This window comes from Sarcophilus harrisii, chromosome 1, assembly GCF_902635505.1.
Source record: "Sarcophilus harrisii chromosome 1, mSarHar1.11, whole genome shotgun sequence".
Classification (NCBI taxonomy): Eukaryota; Metazoa; Chordata; class Mammalia; order Dasyuromorphia; family Dasyuridae; genus Sarcophilus; species Sarcophilus harrisii.
Window position 1 is genome coordinate 117,950,808 of NC_045426.1, and position 22,677 is coordinate 117,973,484.

General features: G+C 34.2%; 1 protein-coding gene across 2 annotated transcripts in view; it reads right to left on the reverse strand.

Annotated features, from left to right (window-relative positions):
- SLC1A1 (solute carrier family 1 member 1) overlaps window positions 1–22,677 on the reverse strand; it is a 108,914-nt gene that overhangs the window by 21,560 nt on the left and 64,677 nt on the right. For both annotated transcript variants that reach the window (XM_031962188.1, XM_003762127.4), the window contains exons 3-6: window positions 5,884–5,976; window positions 3,376–3,490; window positions 2,541–2,583; window positions 260–358 (exon numbers count right to left, since the gene is read on the reverse strand). In XM_031962188.1, coding sequence (XP_031818048.1) covers window positions 260–358; window positions 2,541–2,583; window positions 3,376–3,490; window positions 5,884–5,976 — 350 coding nt within the window. The remainder of the gene's footprint in view (window positions 1–259; window positions 359–2,540; window positions 2,584–3,375; window positions 3,491–5,883; window positions 5,977–22,677) is intronic.

Here is a 22,677-nt window from a genome sequence, read left to right on the forward strand (position 1 = left end):
ATCAAAATACTGGGACAATACTGGCTCAAATTAATAATGCACATTTACAAAGAGCTTTCTTAATAATTTATTGTGGAATTTGTACAGGATGTACAAATACTTGAAGGTGAGGGTCATTGACTTGGAGCTAGTACTGTAATCCAAGGCTCCTTAATCCAAGAGCATTAATGAATAAATAACATTTCTATCTTCCACTCCCTCTAATTTCTCAGTGGTTTTTACTGTCCAGGAGAGAGACTAATTATGAAAAAAAGAGTACTTTGGATAGGGCAGTCGTCATGACAGCTGTCACAGATTCTCTTGTGGTATTCATCTCTGATTCATCTGAAAGCTTCAACTCCTCACGTTTGGTTTTGTACTGTGAATTGGAAAAAAAAGATTTTAAACTTGACTAAATAAGAACAAATGAAATTCTGGCCATAAGAATGAATAAAGGTGGCAGCTATCATTGAGCAAACAAGTGACAGAGTCATAATTCCTCTCCCCCCCCCAAAAAAAAATATCCTGCCTGAGCCGATAAGTGATCATGATAATAACTATTTAGATTTCTATTGTCTTTTGAGATTTACAAAGATTTTCTTCACAATAACATTATGAAATGGGTAATACACTTAATACTATCACCATTTTACAGAAGAGGAAACTGAAGATCAAAGACACAGTTTATAGAGTAAAATTAGAAAGTACAGAAGCACAAAAGGTTTAAAACTGAGACACTCTCTGAAGCCAATTCTGATTCTTATTTGTTTTGAAGACTTCTTTAGTGGGTATTTTGACAATTGTAGAAAAGAGTAGTTTAAAGGGTCAAAATTTAAATAATGAGATTAAACCACTAAATATCACAACCTCCATTCAAAAAATATCTTCCTTTTCAAATTTTCAAAGATAAAACTAGGAACAAATATGTGACAAAATATTAAAGTAGACATCTTAATTGTAGATATTTTATTTAATAGACTAAATCCAAATCATTTACATTTTTGTTAACTATTTTAAAAAATAAAAACAATATGGTCATATGATTTATACTTCTATTATATAGCCTAAGCTAGCAATATGTATATTGTCAGTGGAGATAAATAAATGACACAATTGTGTAAAATTTCTCTAGTCAGTTCAATATGTCTGTTCCGAGTTAGACTTCATAGAATCAAACAAATGCAGAATTGAAAATGATCTCAGCAGGAAAGCCTTTTTTTTTTCTTTTTTACAGTATCTCTGTTAAGTAATTACAGAACCCAATACTTTGTGAGGTAACCCATTCTACTGAATAATTCTAATTATTAGAAACATTTTTAAAAATATTAATCCAAATTTTGTCTCTAACTTCCCTTCATGGTTTTCAGTTTTGTCTTCAGTGGCATAACATTCCCTTTCCCTGGAAAAATTCTTCAAATACTTCATCATACTTGATGTGTTTCTCTTCTCATCTCCCCAGTTCTTCTCTTCTCCAGGCTAAACACCTCCAGTTCCTATTACTGATACGCTTATGGGATGATTTCCAATTTTTTTTGCTATCCTTGTTACCCTTCATTTGAAAGACCTTGTGTTTCATCAAGTCTGTGGCACATTGCATGTAGGTGAAAGGAACCGAGGAGTAATTACATTAGGCATAAAGCTTCACTGTAACTGAAGCGTATAAGAACATTCACAAATAATCACTGTGCTGTGTCTGCAAAGACACCTTTGGAAAAGGCATGACCTCCAGAGGTCAGCATGAAGCAGTGTAATTTTATTGGTGAACATAGAATGTTCTGTTCACTCAATCTATTCAAATGAATGCAGCAGTATGTGATGGACCCAGCTGTATAATGTAAAAATAAACAAGAGAACAAGGCTTGAAATATATGGGGTGAATGGACTGTTCAAACAATTTCCCAAAGAAAAGCTCAGTTCTGCTAAATGAGAGAGCAGAGGGCTTGTACTGAGTAAGACACTGTTAAGGAGACTGAATCACTGGAAATGCTTAGTATATGCTCTATGGCATAAGATTTCCCAATCTTAGGGGAAAAGGAAGATGGGAAGGAAGACCTAATTTGTTTATTATTTTCCTGTATTTTTTTATTACATATTAAGTTGTTACATATGTAAAGTATGTTTCTAAACATTACTATATATGTTCTTTATTTCACTGAATTTTTTTTTTCAAAGAAGGAAAGTCTAAAGCCATTCAGTGCTAAATCACAGTCCTCCAAGACCATGGGCTAAATGTTCAACTTCTTCCTCCTTAGATCTGATGGGCAAGAAAGTGAAAGGAGAAGCAGTAATAATACATGTTAGACCTTTCATCCCATTTTCTTAGCAATGTGACTCACAAGGTAGAAAAGAACTCCATTCCTGGAACTGTGGGCTGGCAGACACATAAATCCGGAGCATGGGAGTTCCCCTGCAGTTTGAGAACATCCCAAGAGTTCTCATTCATGGCTACATTTTGGGCTGGAATTTTGAAAGAACTATTTCCTGGACCAGACCAGCACAAAATTAAATTTAATTGAAGGGAAGAGGAAGAAACTAAAATCTAGAGTAGTTATTGATATTACCTGCTGAAAACAGGCTTGAACAAGATTCTCTGGGAACATATTCCTGTTGGAGACATGGAACACAGAACTAGATTAAAATAACAAGAACTAGTAGAATTATTTATTATATATGCAAGAAGAATTTTGTGTCTCTCTAATAAGCTGATGAAATTTAACTAACCTAAGTAGCATTTTTAATTCTTAGATATTATACATTTGGATCATATGGGGTCCCCTGGCCCCTTATCCCCATGGCATGCTTTCTGATATCTCCCTTGCTTTTTATGTAAAGACTTAAGTTCTCTCTCTCATTTAATTTAGTTTAACAAGCATTAATTAGGTACCTACTATGTGTTAGATGTTGGGATTAAAAAGACAAACATGAAACAGGTCTTGTCCTCAAGATCTTATATTCTGCTGGGTCTATTATATGTACGTATTGTTTTATTGTCTGTATAAGTACATCTCCAGAAACAATACAAGACTTTGAGGCCAGAAACTGTTGCTTATTAACATGAATATCTGACACATAATAGGCACATAATAAATTGATATTCTTTTAAATATATTTAGAAGGCACAGATATGATCTTCTTAGACCTGCTGGGAGAGGAAGAGATGTCTGCAGAAGAGAAAGGATGCACAACTTGAGAGAAATTTATGTGCTTTAAAAGCACTACTGGCATATAATTTAATGTATCAATTATCAGTATTCTTATCTATTGCTCTCAATGGAATAGTTTCATTCTGCATCATAAATCTTTAATAGGAGGCATGCTTTTGTTAGATCATCTCCTAAATGAAATTGATATTATGATCTCTCCATCATTCTTCCTTGAAGCATGACAACCACTTACCTGATCAGGTCTAACATGGCATCTACTGTACTGACTTCAGGGGTGCTGCCTGTCCTATCAAACTCTTCAGCATTCTGGGACACACCAGGCTTGATGCTTACCACCAGCACGATACCTGTGACCAACAATAAATCCCACATCAGAGACAGAACCTTTTAGAATGTTTGTAACTTTGATGGGTCATTCTGAAACTCAAAGGATGACCTTGTACCCTATAGTAGAGCTCTAGGAATGATTAAATTATGAACCTTGCAAAAAAGGTGGCTTTTGATTTGAGTGTCAAGAACTTATACTCCTGTATAATAAAACAATTGCTGCTTAAACTTTTGGTCTTGTTTAAAGGAGTAACCAGATGGCATTAATTCTATATTTGAAAAAAGCTGGAGTGACTTGGCTTGTATCTCTCAAATGCTTCTGGAAGCACCTGCTGACAAGACAATTCCTTTTCTCTTCCTTGGCCAATGAAGCTAGATTTAGCAGGTGGGAGTATGAATCATTTTCCTTTCCAGGAAGCTCTTTCAAGAAGGTGGCTGGAATTGTGTGAAGTTGGCAGCAGAAAGGGAAAAAAAAAAGGATACCAAGTGCTATGTGAAATCTCATTAATTTAGATTGTACTAATTTTGTCTTTAGGGTATTCAGATGCAGAATGGGCTCAAGTTTGCCATAACCCTTTGATTTTCATTTTTCTTTTGATCTAAAAAAAGACACTGTATTTTTACAAAGTAAAGTAAAAACATAAATATGTTTGCAGAAGAGAAAAGATGGACAATTTAAGAGATATGTATACACTTTAGAAGAATCATTGGCATGAATTTAATATGTTAATTACCAATGGTTCTTATCTATTCATTAAAACAGAACTATCTTAGAGATTTAACCATATCTACCACCTTGTTCCACCTGTTCCCCTGGGCTGATCCTATTCTTTTTTCTCCTCACATTGAAAAATCCATATTATTGCAACATTTATTAATCTCTATAGATAATATTTATGGTTAATAGCTTAGAATAGCATGAACATATAAATTATATAACCATATATTTTCATGTTTTGAAAAATGCAAAAATATCAATGGAGAGACTCAGTATATTAAACTACCTACTAAAGTTCAAACCTCCTTTTTAATATCATGTATTATTCTTCTTGAAGATATGAAAATCAGCTAAGGACTAAGCTAGGCATTCTTGGCACTAAGGATATAAAGAAGAAACCCATTACTTCCCTTCAGTTTATATGCTATCAGGGATCTATATCTATATCTATATCTATATCTATCTATATATAAAATAAACACAGATACCAGGTAATTAATTGGTAGAGGATGAAACTAGTGGTTTGGATAGGGTAGGGAATAGGAAAGGCCTTATGTATCTTAGCTTGAGCTAAGATTTGAAGGAAATTAGAAATTCTAAAAGTTGAAGATGAGGAGGGAATGATAAAGAGGTTGTATGATACTACAGAACCCCAAAGGATCTGTGCATAGATTTCTCTGAACTTAAATGGGAAAAAATTCATTTTCATTGTCACTAACTTCTTAAATAAAATTTAGCCTTTCATTCTGTGAAGGGGTGCACAGGTTTCATTAGATTACCATCGGGAACTATGGCTCAAAAAGGCAAGAATGAGAGGACCTGATTCTTTCCACCCCTAATATTTATTATTTGTGTGAAAAGTTTGCAAGTTACTTCTTAGTTTCTTAGTTTCCTCTTTTGCAAAATGAAAGATCCAGACTAGATGAGGAGATCCTTAGTTCAAGATCTATGACTCTGTGAATAAGAGTCTTTTTCCTTACTGTGTCATTCATTAAGATAGCCTTGGGTTTTTGAAGGTATTTATCAAAGTGGAAAGGTGTTGAGTATGGGACAAGTGATGAACTAGGATCTTCATTCAAGTAAAAACATAGCTACCTTCAGAGAATCCTTTCACTAGGATTAGACAACAGCAATTTAAGGAAGTGCCTTTTGAAGTATGGGAGAGGGGAAGGTTTATACTGGTGGAGAAAGTCCTCCCACACAGATGAAATCACAGACCTCTGAAGTACTGAATCACAGGAAGAGTTATGCTGAAACATCCCTTTCATTAAAGCAGGTCCAGCTGGATGCCTCCTTGGCAACACTTTATTAAATGCCAGCTCCTACTGCTGTATCTACACACTAGGTATTAAAATGCATTTCCCTGAAGTTATTTCATGATTACTCTCAGTTGTACATTCAGGAATAGATTATCTGAGCTCTTGGCTTTTCTTCCTCCTCCCTGAATTGGTTAATGGAGCACAAAATAATCACCTTACTTTTGTTCCTGCTTTAGAAAGGTCCTATTGAACAGAGCAATAGCTGAAGGTCAGACAACAATTCAATTCTTTCAGCCAAAAGATTTTCCATAGAAATGCAGTCTCAAATTTTATGCTTGATAATAAAAATAAGCCCATCTATTTTCAAGGTGTTATAAAATCATAGTTTCACAAAGTAACAAAACCACATGCTCTATGTACAAGACCCAGAATTTACCAAGAATGACAGCAATGACTGTAGTGCAGAAATAATATACAACAGCTCGTAAACCGATTTTTCCAGAGACATTGGAATCCAGAGCAGCAACACCTGGGAATATTAAAAAAAAAGTTTTATAATTTTAGAAGTTCTGTTATTGAGCACCCACTGCTAACATAACCTTTGAGGTATTCAAGAGCAAAGAATGAGAGGCTTTGTTCAACTGTTGGGGAGTGAACCTAATCTTAAAGATCTGGGATGTGATGATATTGTGGGCAAAAACAATAGCAAAATATACTCCAAAGAATTATAGAATAGGAGATCTTTTTAGAGTTTACTAAATCTCCAGCACAACCTTCTATTTGAAATTATCTCTAATTCACTCTATATAAAGGGTGTCTCAAAAGTTTTAGTGCAGTTTTAAACTACTAAAGTGAATATAGGCCACTCATATATCTTTTATGGTACAGAATTCTTAAGACATTGTCTTTCCTAATAAATTTTAAGCTCCATGAAGGCAGGGGGTATTTTTGTCTTTCTTTGCACCTCCAATGCAAGATCCTGGCTCACAAGAGAAGCTTAATAAATATTTGTTGACTTCTTAGGAGGTACAAAGGATAGAACACTAGGCTTGGAATTATGAATATTTGAATTAAAATCCAGGTTCAAATGTCTACTAGCTGTGTGGCTTAACAAACTTAAATCACTTAACTTTTATTTGCCCCAGTTTCCTCATCTGTAAAATGGAAATAATAATACCTACCTCCCAGGGCTATTTAGATAATAACTAAAGCCACTTAGCCCATTGCCTGGTACATAATAAGTGCTATATAAATATTAGCTATTATTGTTTTCATCATCATATTGTAATTATAGAGGTTTCTCTTTGATGAAGTCTTAGTAGTCTTAAATTGGGGTTTTTGGCTATTGAGGAAATATGATAGATTTTTACTCCTCAAAGACTAGCCTAGAATGCCAAGTACAGTTTCATTAGGGTGAGGCTGGGGTAGACATAATACTTTCTTTTTTGGTATGAGAATATATCTTTTTTTGGAATCAAATAGGTACTCACTTTTTACAAGGACAAAATGAGAAATAAATGAACACTAAGGAAATGAGGAGTTTTTGAGCTTAATTCTCTTTTTGCCCTCATACTCCTAATGATTTAGAATCCTTTAAAGATGGAATTAGGGGGCAACTAGGTGACATGGTGGATAGAGGACCAATTCTGGAATCAGAAAGACCCAAGTTAAAATCTGACCTCAGACTCTTAATAGTTGTATGAACTTGAACAAGTCATTTAATGCTGATTGCCTCCCTTCTCTTTCCCTCCAAAGGAATGGAATTAGGACATAGTAGCATGTTCTGATGGAAAGAACAAAGGTCAGAGGAACTGAGGATTCAAACCCAGAATCCTACTTCTATTAATTGCTTTATAATAAATAGATAAGTCGCTATATTGTTGTTAAGTCTCAAATTTCTCATCTGTCAAATTGAGGAATCATACTAATCCCCAGTATTTTGTCTGTAAATGACATTTATGAAATACCTGGGACTAGATTCCTTAAAATGAAAAAGATCCACTTTCAAATAGGAAGGTGGGGTATCCTGTGGATTTTCTCTGTTTAGTATGGGATATGGCACCCATTGAATGCCTAACAAATCCTTTTTTTATTGGTTGATTGCTTACATACTTTGAAGCTATTAATATGAATGTTTTTGAGGAATACAAAGAAATCTGGAATAATGAAATAATGCAAAATGAAAAAAGCATGGGAAAGAATATGCTAGAATAAAGATCATATGAGGAAATGAGAATGAATGGACAAAGTATCCTACTGAGGATTAGAAGAATGAACTGAAAAAAAGTTAGCATATTTTATACAACGAAAGTAATTGACTTAAATATAGACTATTACTTAGCAAGTGAAATCTTTTTATATTGAGGTTTCAAGTTTCTGAAAAAATTACTTTTTTAATTAAAAAAGGAAACTAGCAAGAATATGATTTGATCTGTTATGATCTATTTATAAATTTCTTCTTAAAATAATTTAAAAATATTTTCTCAAATTATTCTACAATTAAATATTAGGAACCAAAACAAAAAGGAAAGAGTTATGCATTAATGGGGCAGCTAGGTGGTGGAGTGGCTACAATACCAGGCTTGGAATCAGATCTAGGAATTCAAATCCAGCCTCAGACTCCTACAATTTATGTGATGCTGGGCAAGTCACTTAACCTTGTTTGTCTCAGTTTCTTCATCTGTAAAATGAACTGGAGAAGAAAATGACAAACTACTCTAGTATTTTTGCCAAGAAAATCTCAAATGGGATAATGAAGAGTTGGACATGATTGAAAATGACTAGACAATATCTTTAGTAAATATCTTTACTTTTAAAGAGTAGCTATCTTTATCAATAATAATGCAATTAACCTTTAACTCAATTTCTACCCTCCAGAGTACCTGATTTCACCAATGTGAAAAACTATATAGATGGCACCCCTGTAAGGACTTAGTAGGTAATCTTCCAGTATTGTTATGTTTACCCTTCCACTTTACCCTCCTTTTCCCAAATTACAGCCAACCTAATGGCAGGCCCTCTAAATTTAGCTAGGTTGTTGCTTGGACAACAGGCACACAATATGAAATTAGGCCCGGATTTGAAGCCTTTCCATCTTGAGAGAACCAGAATTTGTACTCCTTTGTCATAGCCTTCAAAAACTTGAGACGATCCCTTTGTCACAATGAAGCATCTGAGATCTTATCTTTATGTATATCTTCTTACCATTTGCACAGGAGATAATTTTTAAGGTACTTAGCACAATGTCTGACCCATGGTAGGTGCCTAAGAATTGTATGTGCTTTTTAATTTTATTTTATTTTACCAAAAGCATTAAGAACTTTGACATCTTGGCTCTTGCTGCATTAGTGATTAGCTCAGAATACACTCCCTGCCTGTGAGGCTGGGTGTATCTCTCAGGATTCTAAGGGTAACCCTCAGGTAGTTAGGGTGTTTCTCTAATGCTCCTGATTCATGCCCTGGGAGTTAACTGCAGTTATAAAGGGCTAATACTGATGAGATATATTACTGGATATGTTTGTTTCGTACCAATCTCACATTTATTTTATTTGGAAAAAAATTACTTTGAAGTTCATGTCCTTGCCAAATTGTGACTGGACAGGAGGTATAGAAATCTTTCTACTGAAAATCTCATGCTAATTTCCAAAGCACATGACAACATGACATTTATTGAACTCCAGCAGCAAAGAAAATCCACTCTGGCTGCTGCCCCTAGGAAGTAACTATTTAAGTCATTTCCACCCCCAAATCCTATTAAGATGAATCAAAGAACTCTATTGCCAGTCATGGCCTAGAGCAGAAATACAGGCATTGGTCTGTTGCCAAATCACTAAAACAAATTATAAAATATTATCATATGCTGAAAACAATCATGCATATGGATTTAATTCACTCTGACAGGAACATGTGAAATCTAATATTGCTAGAAATAAATCTTGAGAAAGAATTAAAAAATACAAGAGGCACAATTCTCTGATTCATCTATGATCCTATCTACTGTGAGCATCTTAGATGATACTGAATTGTTTAATTTGAAACACTGCATCAAAAGAATTAAAGGATTGAAGATTAAATATTCAACTATTGTCCCTGTACAAGCTTGGAATTCTGTTGAACAAAAGCTCTTTTGTATTTTTTTGAGGGGGGAGAGGTCTACTATTATAACTACTAAAGCCTGTTTTTAACTTTTTCAAATAGTGCACATCTATTTCTTTTTTAAGAAATTTCAAAAGTAATTTTTTCAGTTACATGTAAAGATAAATTTCAACATTCATTTTTTGTAAGATTTTGAGTTCCAATTTTTTTTCACCCTCCTTCTCTTAGTTCCCAAGACAGGAAGCAATCTGATATAGGTTATACATGTATAATATTTTAAAAACATATTTCCATATTAGTCATATTGTGAAAGAAAAATTAGAACAAAAGGGAAAAATCTTGAGAAAGAAAAAGCAAAAAAATGGTGAAAATAATATGTTTAGACTGGCATTCAGTCTCCATATTTCTTTATTTGGATGCAATGGAATATTCTAACCCAAATCCATTGGAAGTATCTTGGATTACTGGATTGCTGATAAGAACTAAGTCTATCATAATTCTGCACAGGTATTTCTTGATGACATATGATGTGGACAAACTTTTTTCAGGACAGCTTGCTATCTTGACATAATCTCCTAGTAGGCTGATCAAGCCTACCTTTCTCTTCCTCCTCTAGGCTCTAAAAAGTATCCCTCTGCTATTCCTATCCAAGTTGACTACATATCACATCTGGCTTATATATAGGCATCATTAACCAAGTTTTTCCTATATGTGAAGGCAGGTAGGTGATATAGTAGATAGTCGGGAAGACCTGAATTCAAATTTAGTCTCAGCCATTTAATAGCTGTTTCACCCTGGGCAAGTTATTTCACCTTCATTTACTTCGGTTTCCTCATCTGTAAAATGGGAGTAATAATAGCATCTACGTTCTACAGTTATTACAAGGATTAAATAAAATATTTGCAAGGTGTTTAATATAGTATTTTGCACATAGTAGACACCATATATTACTGTTTATTATATTATCATCATCATTATTTAGATGGTCAGGCAGATATCTTTTGAAAAGCCAGGGAACTCATCAAAGAAGCCCTTTAGTATTGGGGGGAAGTTAATATCATTTTGCCCTCAAACAGAAACATCTGGAGACATTCAGCATCTGGAAGGAATTCTTCTATTTGGATTAAGCAAAGGACATTGTTCACGAAGCTGGATGACAAATGGTCAGGACTGAATTAGTAGATCAAGACTTCTGTTGTTTTGTTACTATGAATTTCTTCCACAATATCCTTGATAAGTTGTCATCAAGCCTTTGTTGGAAGATCTTTAATGATGGAGATTCTCATTACTTAATAAGGAGGTTTTATTATCTTAGATAGTGTTTCTTGTATACACTTTATTGTTGGTAACATACTATAGTCTTTTTAGTTCCACCATATGTCTTTCTATTGCCTTATTGATGACCTTTATTTATTTATTTTTAACACACTATTCTATGATTTGGAGCCATTGTTGTTGTTTGCCCTTTGTTCTTCAAGAGAACCAATGATATCAGCAGGATGATGTCTTGATATGCAAATGAATTGGATTTAAGTGAAGCTAAGCTGTACAAAGTCATCAATCTCACTCTCTCCTCCAAAGTCATCAGAGTCTAGTGGCAAGACAGGTCGGGAGAACAGGTGTTGGACTAGGATGCTTTGGGAGATCTTGGTCTTTTTAAGCTAAGGTCTTTCCCAAGTCTCAGATGGCAACATCCATTCAGTAGTTAAGGGATAGGTAAGCATTGAAGTAAAAGATGGCCTATTTTGTCTTCACAAAAGAATCAGAAAAGGAAATCCCCTCAGAATTTAAGATTCAGAGCCATATAACACAATTAGAAGAATAATGCTGTTAAAATCCTCTAGCTCAGTTGATATAATGCCCAATCAGGGCAGCTCCAAATTACCCTATCTGAATAAGGTACTGATGCCTAAAAAATGGATAAAAGATTCATCAGTGTGGGCTATCATTATTTCTTACGGAAGCTTAATCAATATAAAGCAATTACCCAAATAAGGAAGCCAGAAGAGCTTAGAAAATAGAGGCATATTAGAACATACTCAAACTAGTTCTAGCCAATTGTTATATTTCAGAAATTGGCCAGTGCTACAAATCAGGGCTTGATTAATTGTTTTGTTGATTAAGACTATCATTGTATAAGAAAATGATAGAGAAAAATGTTAACAATGCAGATTAAATTTAAAAAGAACGTCATGCATTTCCAGAAAGCCAGTTGTTAAATCCATAAATAAAATCAGTATATCCTAACTAGAAATCAGTATATCCTTAATAAGCAAACTCTTGTTCTCCTTGCCAAAAGGAGAGATATGCTGGTCAAGAAAATAACATTTTAGACTACATATTTATATATCTTTATCTATGTAAATAACATACACACACACACACATATATATAATACATACATATGAATGCATATGGCTATGTGTAAATATACACATACAAATATGTTACTGTTCAGTCATTTTTGGGTCTTTATGACCCTATTTGGGTTTTTCTTGGCAAAGATATTGGAGTGGCTTGACATTTCTTTCTCCAGCTTGTTTTACAGATGAGGAAACTGAGGCAAAAAAGATTAAGTGTCCAGGGTCACATAGTCAGTGTCTGAGACTGGATTTTTAACTCAGGAAGATAGTATTTTCTGATTCCAGGCTCAGTACTCTACCCGCTGTGGCACCTACTTTTCCCCCTACATGTATGTACATATACATAAAAGAAGTCACTTTTATATGGATACTGAAGGTTTGCATAGCATTTCACATAGGTTATATTGAACATGCTTAAACCATTGAGTATAACATAAGTTCCTGACGGAAATAACTGTTTTTTTTTATGCCAAGGACCCAACAGAATTCTTGATATAATACATTCTTAGCATTTATTATGGTTTTGAACAAATGCTTGATTGTTTGAGTGTAAACTCCTTAAGGGTAGGAATTATGTCCCACTCATCTATGTCCTCCAGAGCATGGCAAAGTAGTCTCTATACAAGGGTGCCTAATATATATTTCTTGAACTGAAATCCCATTCCTGTGGCATATGGAGTACATCTTGTGAGGGTTCAGAGCAATTTGGCTGGGTGACAGTAATGGTAACTAATAACATTCATTTATATGGCATTTTAGAACATTTTACATTTTATGGAAGAGGGAACTTGGCTCAGAACACATATACTGGGGTTACGAACCTATGTCTCAACTTCAAGTCTTGGGTTTTTGATATAACAACATATTGCTACTTAGGGAAGACTTCATGAAGGAGACGGCATTGGATGTGAACTTTGAAGGATGGGGAGGTTTTGGAGAAGAGCCTTTAAGGAGGGGAAGAATTTTGGCAGGCAGTAAACCCAAGGTAAGTCCATATAACTATGGATGGCTCTGAAGGATGGGATCTGGTCAGAATGAATACCTGAAGAATAAGAATAAATATATGGAAGTGGGTAATTAGGAGGGCTGTAAGGGTAAATAGCAATAGCATTATTCCTTCTAAACATAGGAGATGTGATTGAAGTTGGTGAAGAGAATTCCTAGTGAAGAATCACAATCCTGTCTTAGAATATAGCTGCCTGAGACATATAGAGATTATGTGACTTGTTCTGGTTCACAGACCCAGTAAATGGTAGAATTTGAAGTCAGAACACTCTACCTACTACACAAAGTGAGACAGAGGGGAAGAATAAAACCTAAAGAGTGTGCCTCAGACTATGGGGTATCAAGAACCCTTTTTACCTTAGAAACCTGTGTACCTCTGATTTCCTGATTAGAAGTGACAGAGTTGGATCTGATAGATTGAAGCTCCGGCTGCTGGCCGGAAGTGTACAGCCTGAACTTTGAACAAGATTGCTACAAAGGAAGCAGATGCTGTGAGCTAAACAATAGCAAGTTTTAAAAATAAATATCTTAAGGCACATGGGTCTTCCTAGAGCTCTCTGACTTCAACTACCACCCACTGATTTTTCCAAAAGTTATTTTCCAATCACATCTCCTACGCTCAAAGCAGCAGCATTAACAGTCTTAATGCTCAAGTCCTGGAATTAATCACTACATCAATCGCTTTCAGTTCCGGTATTTGGCTCTAAAGGCCACCAATTCTGGAATTATGAATGGATATGTCCTGGTACTAAAGGATTAATTATTATTGTTATTTTAAATATAGGCTATTTCCAAATCTGCATTGCCCATCTTATCCTCTTTCATAAGCTTCATTTATTTAAAGATATTTTTGAAGAGAATAATGGACTGGGGAGTCAGGTACCTTGGGTTATAGTCCCATTTGGGTCACTAAAATATCTTGAATGAGTGAAAAAAAGCAGCATTCTTTTAGTAAACAGTTGAAATTTTTTTTCAGTTAAAGAGAGTTTTTAACATTCATTAAAAAAAAGATTTTTGAGTTTCCAATTTCTTTTCTTCCTCCTCTTATTCCCCAAGACAGAAAGCAATCTGACATAGGTTATGCATATGCATATATATGTGTATAAAATCATGTAAACATTTCCACATTAGTCATGTTGTAAAAGAGGAAACAGAACAAAAGAGAAAAGCTATAAAAAATAAAAACCAAAAACAAGTGAAAATAGTATGCTTCAATCAGCATTCAGACTCCATAATTCTTTCTCTGGATGTGGACAGCCTTTTCCATCATGAGTCTTTTGGAATTGTCTTGGATCATTGTATTGTGAGCAGACCTAAATCAATCTTAGTTGATCACTGTACAATTGTAACTATGTACAATGTTCTCCTGGCGCTGCTCAGTTCACTCAGCATTAATTCATATATGCAAGTCTTCACAGATTTTTCCAAAATCTTCATGTTCATCATTTCTTAATATCCATTACATTCATAAACCACAACTTGTTCAGCCACTTCCCATTGATGGGTACTCTTTCAATTTCAAATTTGTTGCCATCACAAAAAGAGCTACTATAAATATTTTTTGCACATGTCAGTCCTTTTCCTTTTTTCAAGATCTCTTTATGATATAGATCTAGTAGTGGTAATTATGGATCAAAAATATGCATAGTTTTATAGTCCTTTGGGCATAGTTCCAAATTGTTCTCTGGAATGGTTAGATCAGTTCATGACAATGCATTAGTATCCCAATTTTACTTTATCATTTATCACTTTCCTTTTCTGTCATATTAACCAATCTGATAGGTATGAGGTGGTATTTGAGAGTTACTTTAATTTTCATTTTTCTAATCAATAATGATTTAAAGCATTTTTATATATCTATAGATAATTTTAATTTCTGCATCTCAAAACTTCTTGTTCATATCTAGTGATCATTTGTTAACTGGGGAATGATTTGTAATCTTATACATTTGCTCAGTTTTATATATTTTGAGAAATATGGCCTTTCTCAGAAATAATTACTATAAAAATTATTTTCCATCTTTCTGAGAAGTAGCATTTACTAAATGCTTACTATGTGCTATGAACACTATGTTGTAAGGGATACAAATACAAAAGTGAGACAATCCCTGTTCTTGTTGTGATGATCTGAATAAGTCATTTCATATGGTGTGATGGGAAAAAGTCCTGGCCTTGGTCAGAAGATCAGTTTCAAAATATAATTCTCTTAGTTAGTAGCAATGTTGTCTTGGGACTATCAATTAAGCCTTTTGGTCCTCAGTTCTATTATCTGAAAGTGAGAGATTGGACCAAATTAATTGTAATAAGATATCTTTCCTCTCTGTTACTGGGCTAAATAGCCTCTTCCAGTTCTAAATTTGTGATCCTTTCTGTTATGCTTTTTTCTGTCTTTTCTAAAATATAGCTAGTGCCTAATATGGGATCATAATCATGAGCAATTATGTGGAATCTTTAAGGATAGCAAAATTCTTTGCATATATTATCTCTAAGGTGATGGCCAAAACAATCCCATCAAGAAATGGGAGGGATTCTATTATTTTCTCCACATTTTAGATGCAGAAATTGAGACTGACAGGTTGAGTAACTTGCCCACAGTGACTTTGATTGTGTGTGTGTGTGTGTGTGTGTGTATACATGTTGACATATTGTTGTTTTTCCTTGTTTCTGAAAGAGGACAATGACATTAGAGAAATGATGTCATGACATGCAAATGAATTTAAGTGAGGGAGGGCTGTGCAAAGTCATCAGTCTCACTTTCCCCTTCAGGGTCAACTAGATCCCCTAGCCAGAAATAGATCAGGAAGACTGGAGTTGGCCCTGGATGCAGTAGGAGATCTTGGCTTTTTTAAGCTAAGGTCTTCAACAGTTTGATTGAAGTCAGATCGATTCAGTGATTAAGGTTAGGTATCAAGTGGAGCAAAGAATCTCCTCTTTCGCTTAGTTAAAAAAAAAAAAAAAGGTAACTAAATAAATCTGGGAGGGAAGACCTTCAGGGTTTCTGGCCAAAGTTAACTACATACCTTAGTGTGTATTTGTGTTACATTTTCAAACCAATGAACATCTCTATATACATACACATACATACTCTAAGGCGTATCGTTAAACTAAGGCTTTCTTGACTCAAAGTGATACCTTCCATACCTTCTACCCTACTGCCAATTTCATATTAGGACCTCACTATGTATTTATAGATTCATATTGGCACATATTACAAGCTTAATAAATGCTTGTTGACTAAATTTGATAGGATGACCAGAGATCCTCATTTGATCTTTGCCTTGTCAGGTAGATGCTATTCTCAGTTCCATTGTATAGATAAGGAAATTGAGACTCATAGAGTTTAAGTGACTTCTTAGTACCATACAGCTAGTAATAATAATAATAATAATAAAGATAATAAAAGATAACATTATAGGTTTTAAGGTATACAAAATGTTTTATCTAATATTATTTTATTTGGTCCTCAAAACAACCCTCTGAGGTAAGTGCTATTATTATCCTTATTTAAAGATGGGGAAACTGAAGCTCAGACAGTTTAAATGACTTTCCAGGATCATACAGCTAGAATATATGGAATAAAAATAATATGATAGGGTTTTAAGGTTTGCAGAATGTTTTATCTAATAGCTTATTTGGTCCTCAAAATAACCCTCTGAGGAACATATTATTATATCAGTATTTAAAGATAGGGAGATTGAGCATCAGAGATTTTGTGACTTGCCCAGGTTCATATGGGAAGTCATAATAATAACATTAACTTATATTATTATGGTGCTTTAAGATTTGTGAAATGCTTATTTCTAAGAATTATAACTAGCATTCAAATGCTTTGAGGTTTGCAAAATGACTCACAAGTATCTCATTTGATTCTCACAACTCTGGGAAGTAGATACTATTATTGTTGTTGATATTGTTTAGTTGTATTCGACTCGGTGACCCTGTGAACCATATCCTCCATGTTTTTTTTTTTTTTTTTTTTTTTTTAAATACTGGAGTGATTTGTCATTTTCCTCTCTAGTGGAATAAGACAAACAGATTAAGTAACCTATTCAAAGTCATATAATTAATAAGTATCTGAATCAGAATTTGAACTCAGGTCTTCTTGACTTGATTAAAAGAATGAAATCAGGCCAGACACAAATGAGTTCAGGTCACTAATAACTGTTTAAAACACAAAACAGTAATTAAAAACAATTCACATCAGAAGAACCAGAATGTCTTTTGCAGCCAGGGAGTCCTTGGATATAATTTTGCTGCATGGAAAGTTAAACTATGAAAACATTCAATCATCTTTTCTTCCTTCTCTAAAATCTCAGATTCTTCTTTTACTAAAATGGGAAACTCAATCACATTCTCACTTCCAGAAATGTAAATGTCACCAGAGTTCCTGACTTATTAGTTCAGAATGAAGGCAGTTTTCTCAGAATCTAGGGCTTCCAGGGGCCAGGGTGACTTTGCCAGACTCAAACTTGGGCAGGAGTCTCTGGTCAACTTGCTACTTACAGGCTCTATGCAAAGATCCAGTCACTCTATGATGAGAAGCATCCATTCTGTTTTTGCAGCCTTCTAATTGTTAGGGTGTCTTCATAAGGAGTGGGGGACAACACCCCTTTTCCACCCTGAAGAATGCACTTTATATCATACTCTGCCCTTCAGAGCCAAGCAGAACAAGTCTAATCTCTTTCATGTGACAACCTTCCAAATATTTAAAAATTATAATCATTTTTCCACTAATAACAAATCTTTTCTTCTCCAGACTAAACATTTCTAATTCAAACATTCCTCCTATGAAATATTTGGAGCCCTCATCCTGGATGTCTCTCTAATATATTTAGATTCTTCAGATTATTATAATTTATTAATAATAATAGCAGTTAGCTTTAAGATTTGCAAAGACATTTACAAATATTATCCTATTTGATGCTCACAACAATCCTCTGAGTTAGAGGTATTATTATTCCATTTCACAGATGAAGAAACTAGATCAAAGAGTTGATGTGATTTTAGAAGAAAAGGTGTAAAAGAAAATGAATCTTGTGTAGAAAACTTTCATGTTTCATTTTTTTATAATTTTAAAAATCAATGCCTTAGGTTTTTCTATTATTCTTTTAGTCTTACTATCTTAGAATCCCTAATATCCTTTGAAGTTCAGTTCAGATAAAACCTTCTACATGAAAATTTTCCTGATCCTTCCAGATGCTGATGTCTCTTCTTAAATTATCTTTCATTTATATATTTACTTTCTATATTGCATGCACAAAAGTCTGTTTATCACATGTGCATATATACCTATGTATGTATTAATATATTCATATATACACATGTATGTTGTTTCCTCTGATAAATTGTAAGTTTCTTGAAGACAGGAACTATTACTTATCAGTAAGTCAGTCACCTAACAGTCAATTGACTAACATTCTGTGTTAGGTACTGTGTTAAGTACTTCTCTTTATGTCCCTAGCACCTAATATAATGTCTGTGGTAGGCATTTAACAAATATTTATTGATATTTGCTTGATTGTCTTCAAAGCTATGAATTGTTGAGTTTTTGACATTGTACCATCTACCTTCCCATGTATACATGCATACACATATATATTAGAGATCAATAAGTCAATCCCCTCTGTTTTGTAAATGAAATTTGCATATGAAAAGTCAATGAATTGATGAGTCAGTGTGATGATGGATTGACATCAATCCATCAGTCACAAACATTTATTAAGCAATTACCACGTGCTAGGCAGTTAGGTAGGCATTGGACATAAAATGATGAAGAAATGAAATAATTCATGATTTCATGTAATTTATGTTCCCTCAGGGGAGTCAAATACAAAACCAAAATAAGTCTTGGAAGTTTTTTGCTTTTGTTTGAGGCTCTCCTAGCTGGATTTCAAAAGGGCTGAGCATTTCTGTAACTGTGCCTGGTGGCAGCATTGGTAGTTTCAGTCCAATTGTCTAAGAATATGTGAGATAATTTTTTGTTTTCCTTTTCAACTTTAGAGAAATGTTTAAGCAGCTTACTGCTTAACCAAAGCCCATGGAAACCATCAGAAGCACCACAGAGATTTGGAGAACTTTGCATTTTTAGCTCCAAAGTCCATATAAAGCTCTGGCACCAGTAGTCAAGTTTCAGACCTAGTGAGACTTAGCTTATGCTTACTGATCACATGCCCGACAACCCAGTGATTACTCTAGCATCCATCTCCATAGCTCTCTCTAATAATCAACAGTGGGGATAATAATACCTTCCCTTCACACACCTCTTGGGGTTAGCCAAGTATAGTTACATACATTATCTCATCAGGCTCTCACAATAACCTGGTGAGACAGAATGGGAGATGTGACTATTCTTGTTTTAATAATGATGATAATATCCCATCTTGCCAAGACCAGCATTCTCTTGGTGGTGCTTCATATGAGTCATAGAACACCATAATCTCAGGAGAATCGAGATGATGGGTGAGCCAAAGGGCAAAAGGAAAAGGTGCACTGGACATCAGTAGGTTTTATAGCACATAGCTAACATTCATACACAATAAGGGGGAATAAGAGACATCAGCTATCCCGGAGGCAGAAAAAAAGCAGACAGGCTCATTTATCATGTAGATAAATGGATGTTGCTGTGGCTGCAGTCAATATAATGAAATAAAATAAGGAGAGTGTGCCCACCTGAAGAGTTAGAGGGCTGACTTTGGACTCAAACCCTGCCTTTGCCACATGCTAGCTGTATGATCTGAGCAAATCACTTAAATTTTTAGTATGTGTCATTCCGTCATTTCAGATATTTCTGACTCTTCATAACCCTATTTAGAGTTTTCTTAGCAAAGATACTAGTGACGTTTGCCATTTCCTTTTCCAGCTCATTTTACCCAGGAGGGAATTAAGGCAGATAGGATTTAGTGACTTATCCAAGGTCACACAACTAGGAAGTAACTAAGGCTGGATTGGAGTTTAGGAAGATGAGTCATCCTGATTCCAAGTCCAGTGCTTTATCCACTGCACCATCTATTTTCCTATATAAACAAGTTTACAGACACATGTATGTATATGCACACATGGCCCAATACATGACATCTATGTACCCACATCTATATGTGTAGTGTGTGTAAATATATATATATATATATATATATATATATATGTATTAGAGATCAATAAGTTGATCCCCTCTGTTTTGCAAATAAGAAAACTAAAGCAGAAAGTGCCTTTCCTAAGCCCAAAAAAGCACTATCAAGACTTAAACCCAGTTCCTTGAATTGAAGCTTTAGGGTGGTTCTACTATATATACTATATATACTTTTCAAGAAAGGGGTAAATGGAATTTGGCTAAGCAAATTTCCCTTAGGGCATAGTTTTCTTTTGTCCCTGTCCCTAGGACTATCTTGCATTATTGTGATGTAAGAGTATGTTCCCTGTTGAAAGATTGAAGCTCTTTATATAGCTCCTTTGCTGGTTCTGTGGAGGAAAGGCAAATTAATATCATAACTCCTCTTGATTCAATAGTTATGCTGGGACTAACCACTTATTTTATGATGAACTCAGGGAAAGGCTTAAGTCATTGGTGCAAAACTGCTTAGACCACCTTACTTTCAACACTAAGGAATAATTTATGGCAAGTTATTTTAGTTCTGGAGTAGAGAGGACAAAACAAGGGAATGCTAGCAGCTAAGCCTTTTCTTTGGAACTGTCTTATTACTGTCTTTAATGTGAAATGGCATCTTTTTTTGCAGATCATACAGATTACAATATAATGAGATCATAGGAATTAGAGTTGAAAAGGAAATTCACAGGTAATTGAGCTCAATTCATTGATTTTAGAGATAAGGAAACTGAGGGGGGAGGATGAGTTGCTCAGGGTTATAAAAGAGCAAGTTTCAGAACTGGAATTAAAATTTAAGCCTTCTAAGGACCACTAGTTCAATTCTCACATTTTACCCAAACTTCCACACAATATTAAGTATGTGGCATGCTACCAGTATTTCTAAAGCAAGCATTTAATATTCTTATCATTGGAAGTTAATTACAAATGATAGATGTTACATCAGCTTATAAGCATGTTCATAAATATAAGAAAAAAACATTTAAATATACACTTAGACAAATGTATATATCAACTATTAATTATTCACAATAATGGAGGCAGTCATTAGCATGAATAATAGAAAACTATGGATAATCTGGTCTCTAGACATTGCAGATGGGATTCTAGCTTCTCACTTTAGGCAGGATAGGATAGTTCACATAACTACATGGGGAGAAGGTAGCAATATGTGGGTGGATAAATATGCCCTCTATCCCAAAAGACCATTCTTCCTAAATAAATGCCTCTCCTGTTCCTTCTTTTGTACTTGGTAGAATTTTTTTTCTGATTACACATAAAGATCTTTCTTTTCTTTCTTTTATCTTTTTTTTTTTTTTTTGCTGAGGTAATTGTAGTTAAGTGAGTTTTCCAGGTTCACACAGCTAGGAGGTATTAAATGTCTGAGGTCAGATTTGAACTCAGGTACTCCTGTCTTCAGGGCCAGTGCTCTATCTACTACACCATTTAGCTGCCCAAAATATTCCTTTTTTTTTTTTAAATATGATTTTGAGTTTCACATTTTTCTTCCTCCCTTCCCTTCCTCCTCCCACTGACAGCAAGTAATCTCATATAGGTTATACATGTATTATTATTTTAAATATATCTCCACATTAGTCAAGTCATGAAAGAAGAATTAGAACAAAAGGGAAAAACCAGGAGAGAGAGAAAAAAAGTGAAAATATTACGTTTCAATCTACATTCAGACTCCTTATTTTTTTTCTCTGGATATGTATAGCATTTTCTAACTTGAGTCTTTTAGAATTGTCTTAGGTCATTGTACTGACTGAGAAAAGTTAAGTCTAGTAGAGTTGATCATTGCACAATATTGCTGTTACTGTGTGCAATGTTCTACTGGTTCTGGTTTTTCTGAAATCTACCTGCTCATGATTTCTTATAACAGCATTCCATTACATTCATATACTGTAGCTTGTTCCTCAATTGATGAGCATCCCCTCAATTTCCAATTCTTTGCCACCATAAAAAAAGATGTTATAAATATTTTTGTACATGTTGGTTCTTTTCCTTTTTCTATGATTTCTTTGGGATACAAACCTAATATTGGTACCGTTGGATCAAAGGGTATACACAGTTTTATAACCCTTTGGGCATAGTTCTAAATTGTTTTCCAAAATGGTTGGGTCAGTCCTAATTATCCCACATCATCTTCAACATTTATCATTTTTGAGTTTATCAACAGTAGATTATTATAGTCATTTACTACTATGTCTTGTGTACCTAACTTATTCCAGTGATTCATCACTCTATTCCTCTATCAGTACCAAATAGTTTTGATGATTGTAGTTCTATAATTCAGTTTTGGTAATGACTAGGCAAACTTCCTTTGTATTTTTTCCCATCAATTCCCTTTATATTATTGACATTTTGTTTTTCCAAATGAATTTTGTTATTTTTTTCTAACTCTATGAAATACTTTTTTGGTAATTTGGTTGGTATGGCACAGAAGAAGTAAATTAATTTAGGTAGAATTGTCATTTTAATTATATTAAATTGGTATGCCCATGAGCAATTGATATTTTCTCAGTTGTTTATAGATCTAACTTAATTTGTGGAAAATGTTTTGTAATTGTGTTCATATAGTTCTTGGAATTGTCTTGGCATGTAAACTCCCAAATATTTTATATTCTCTATAATTACTTTAAATAGAACTTTTCTTTCTGTCTCTTGC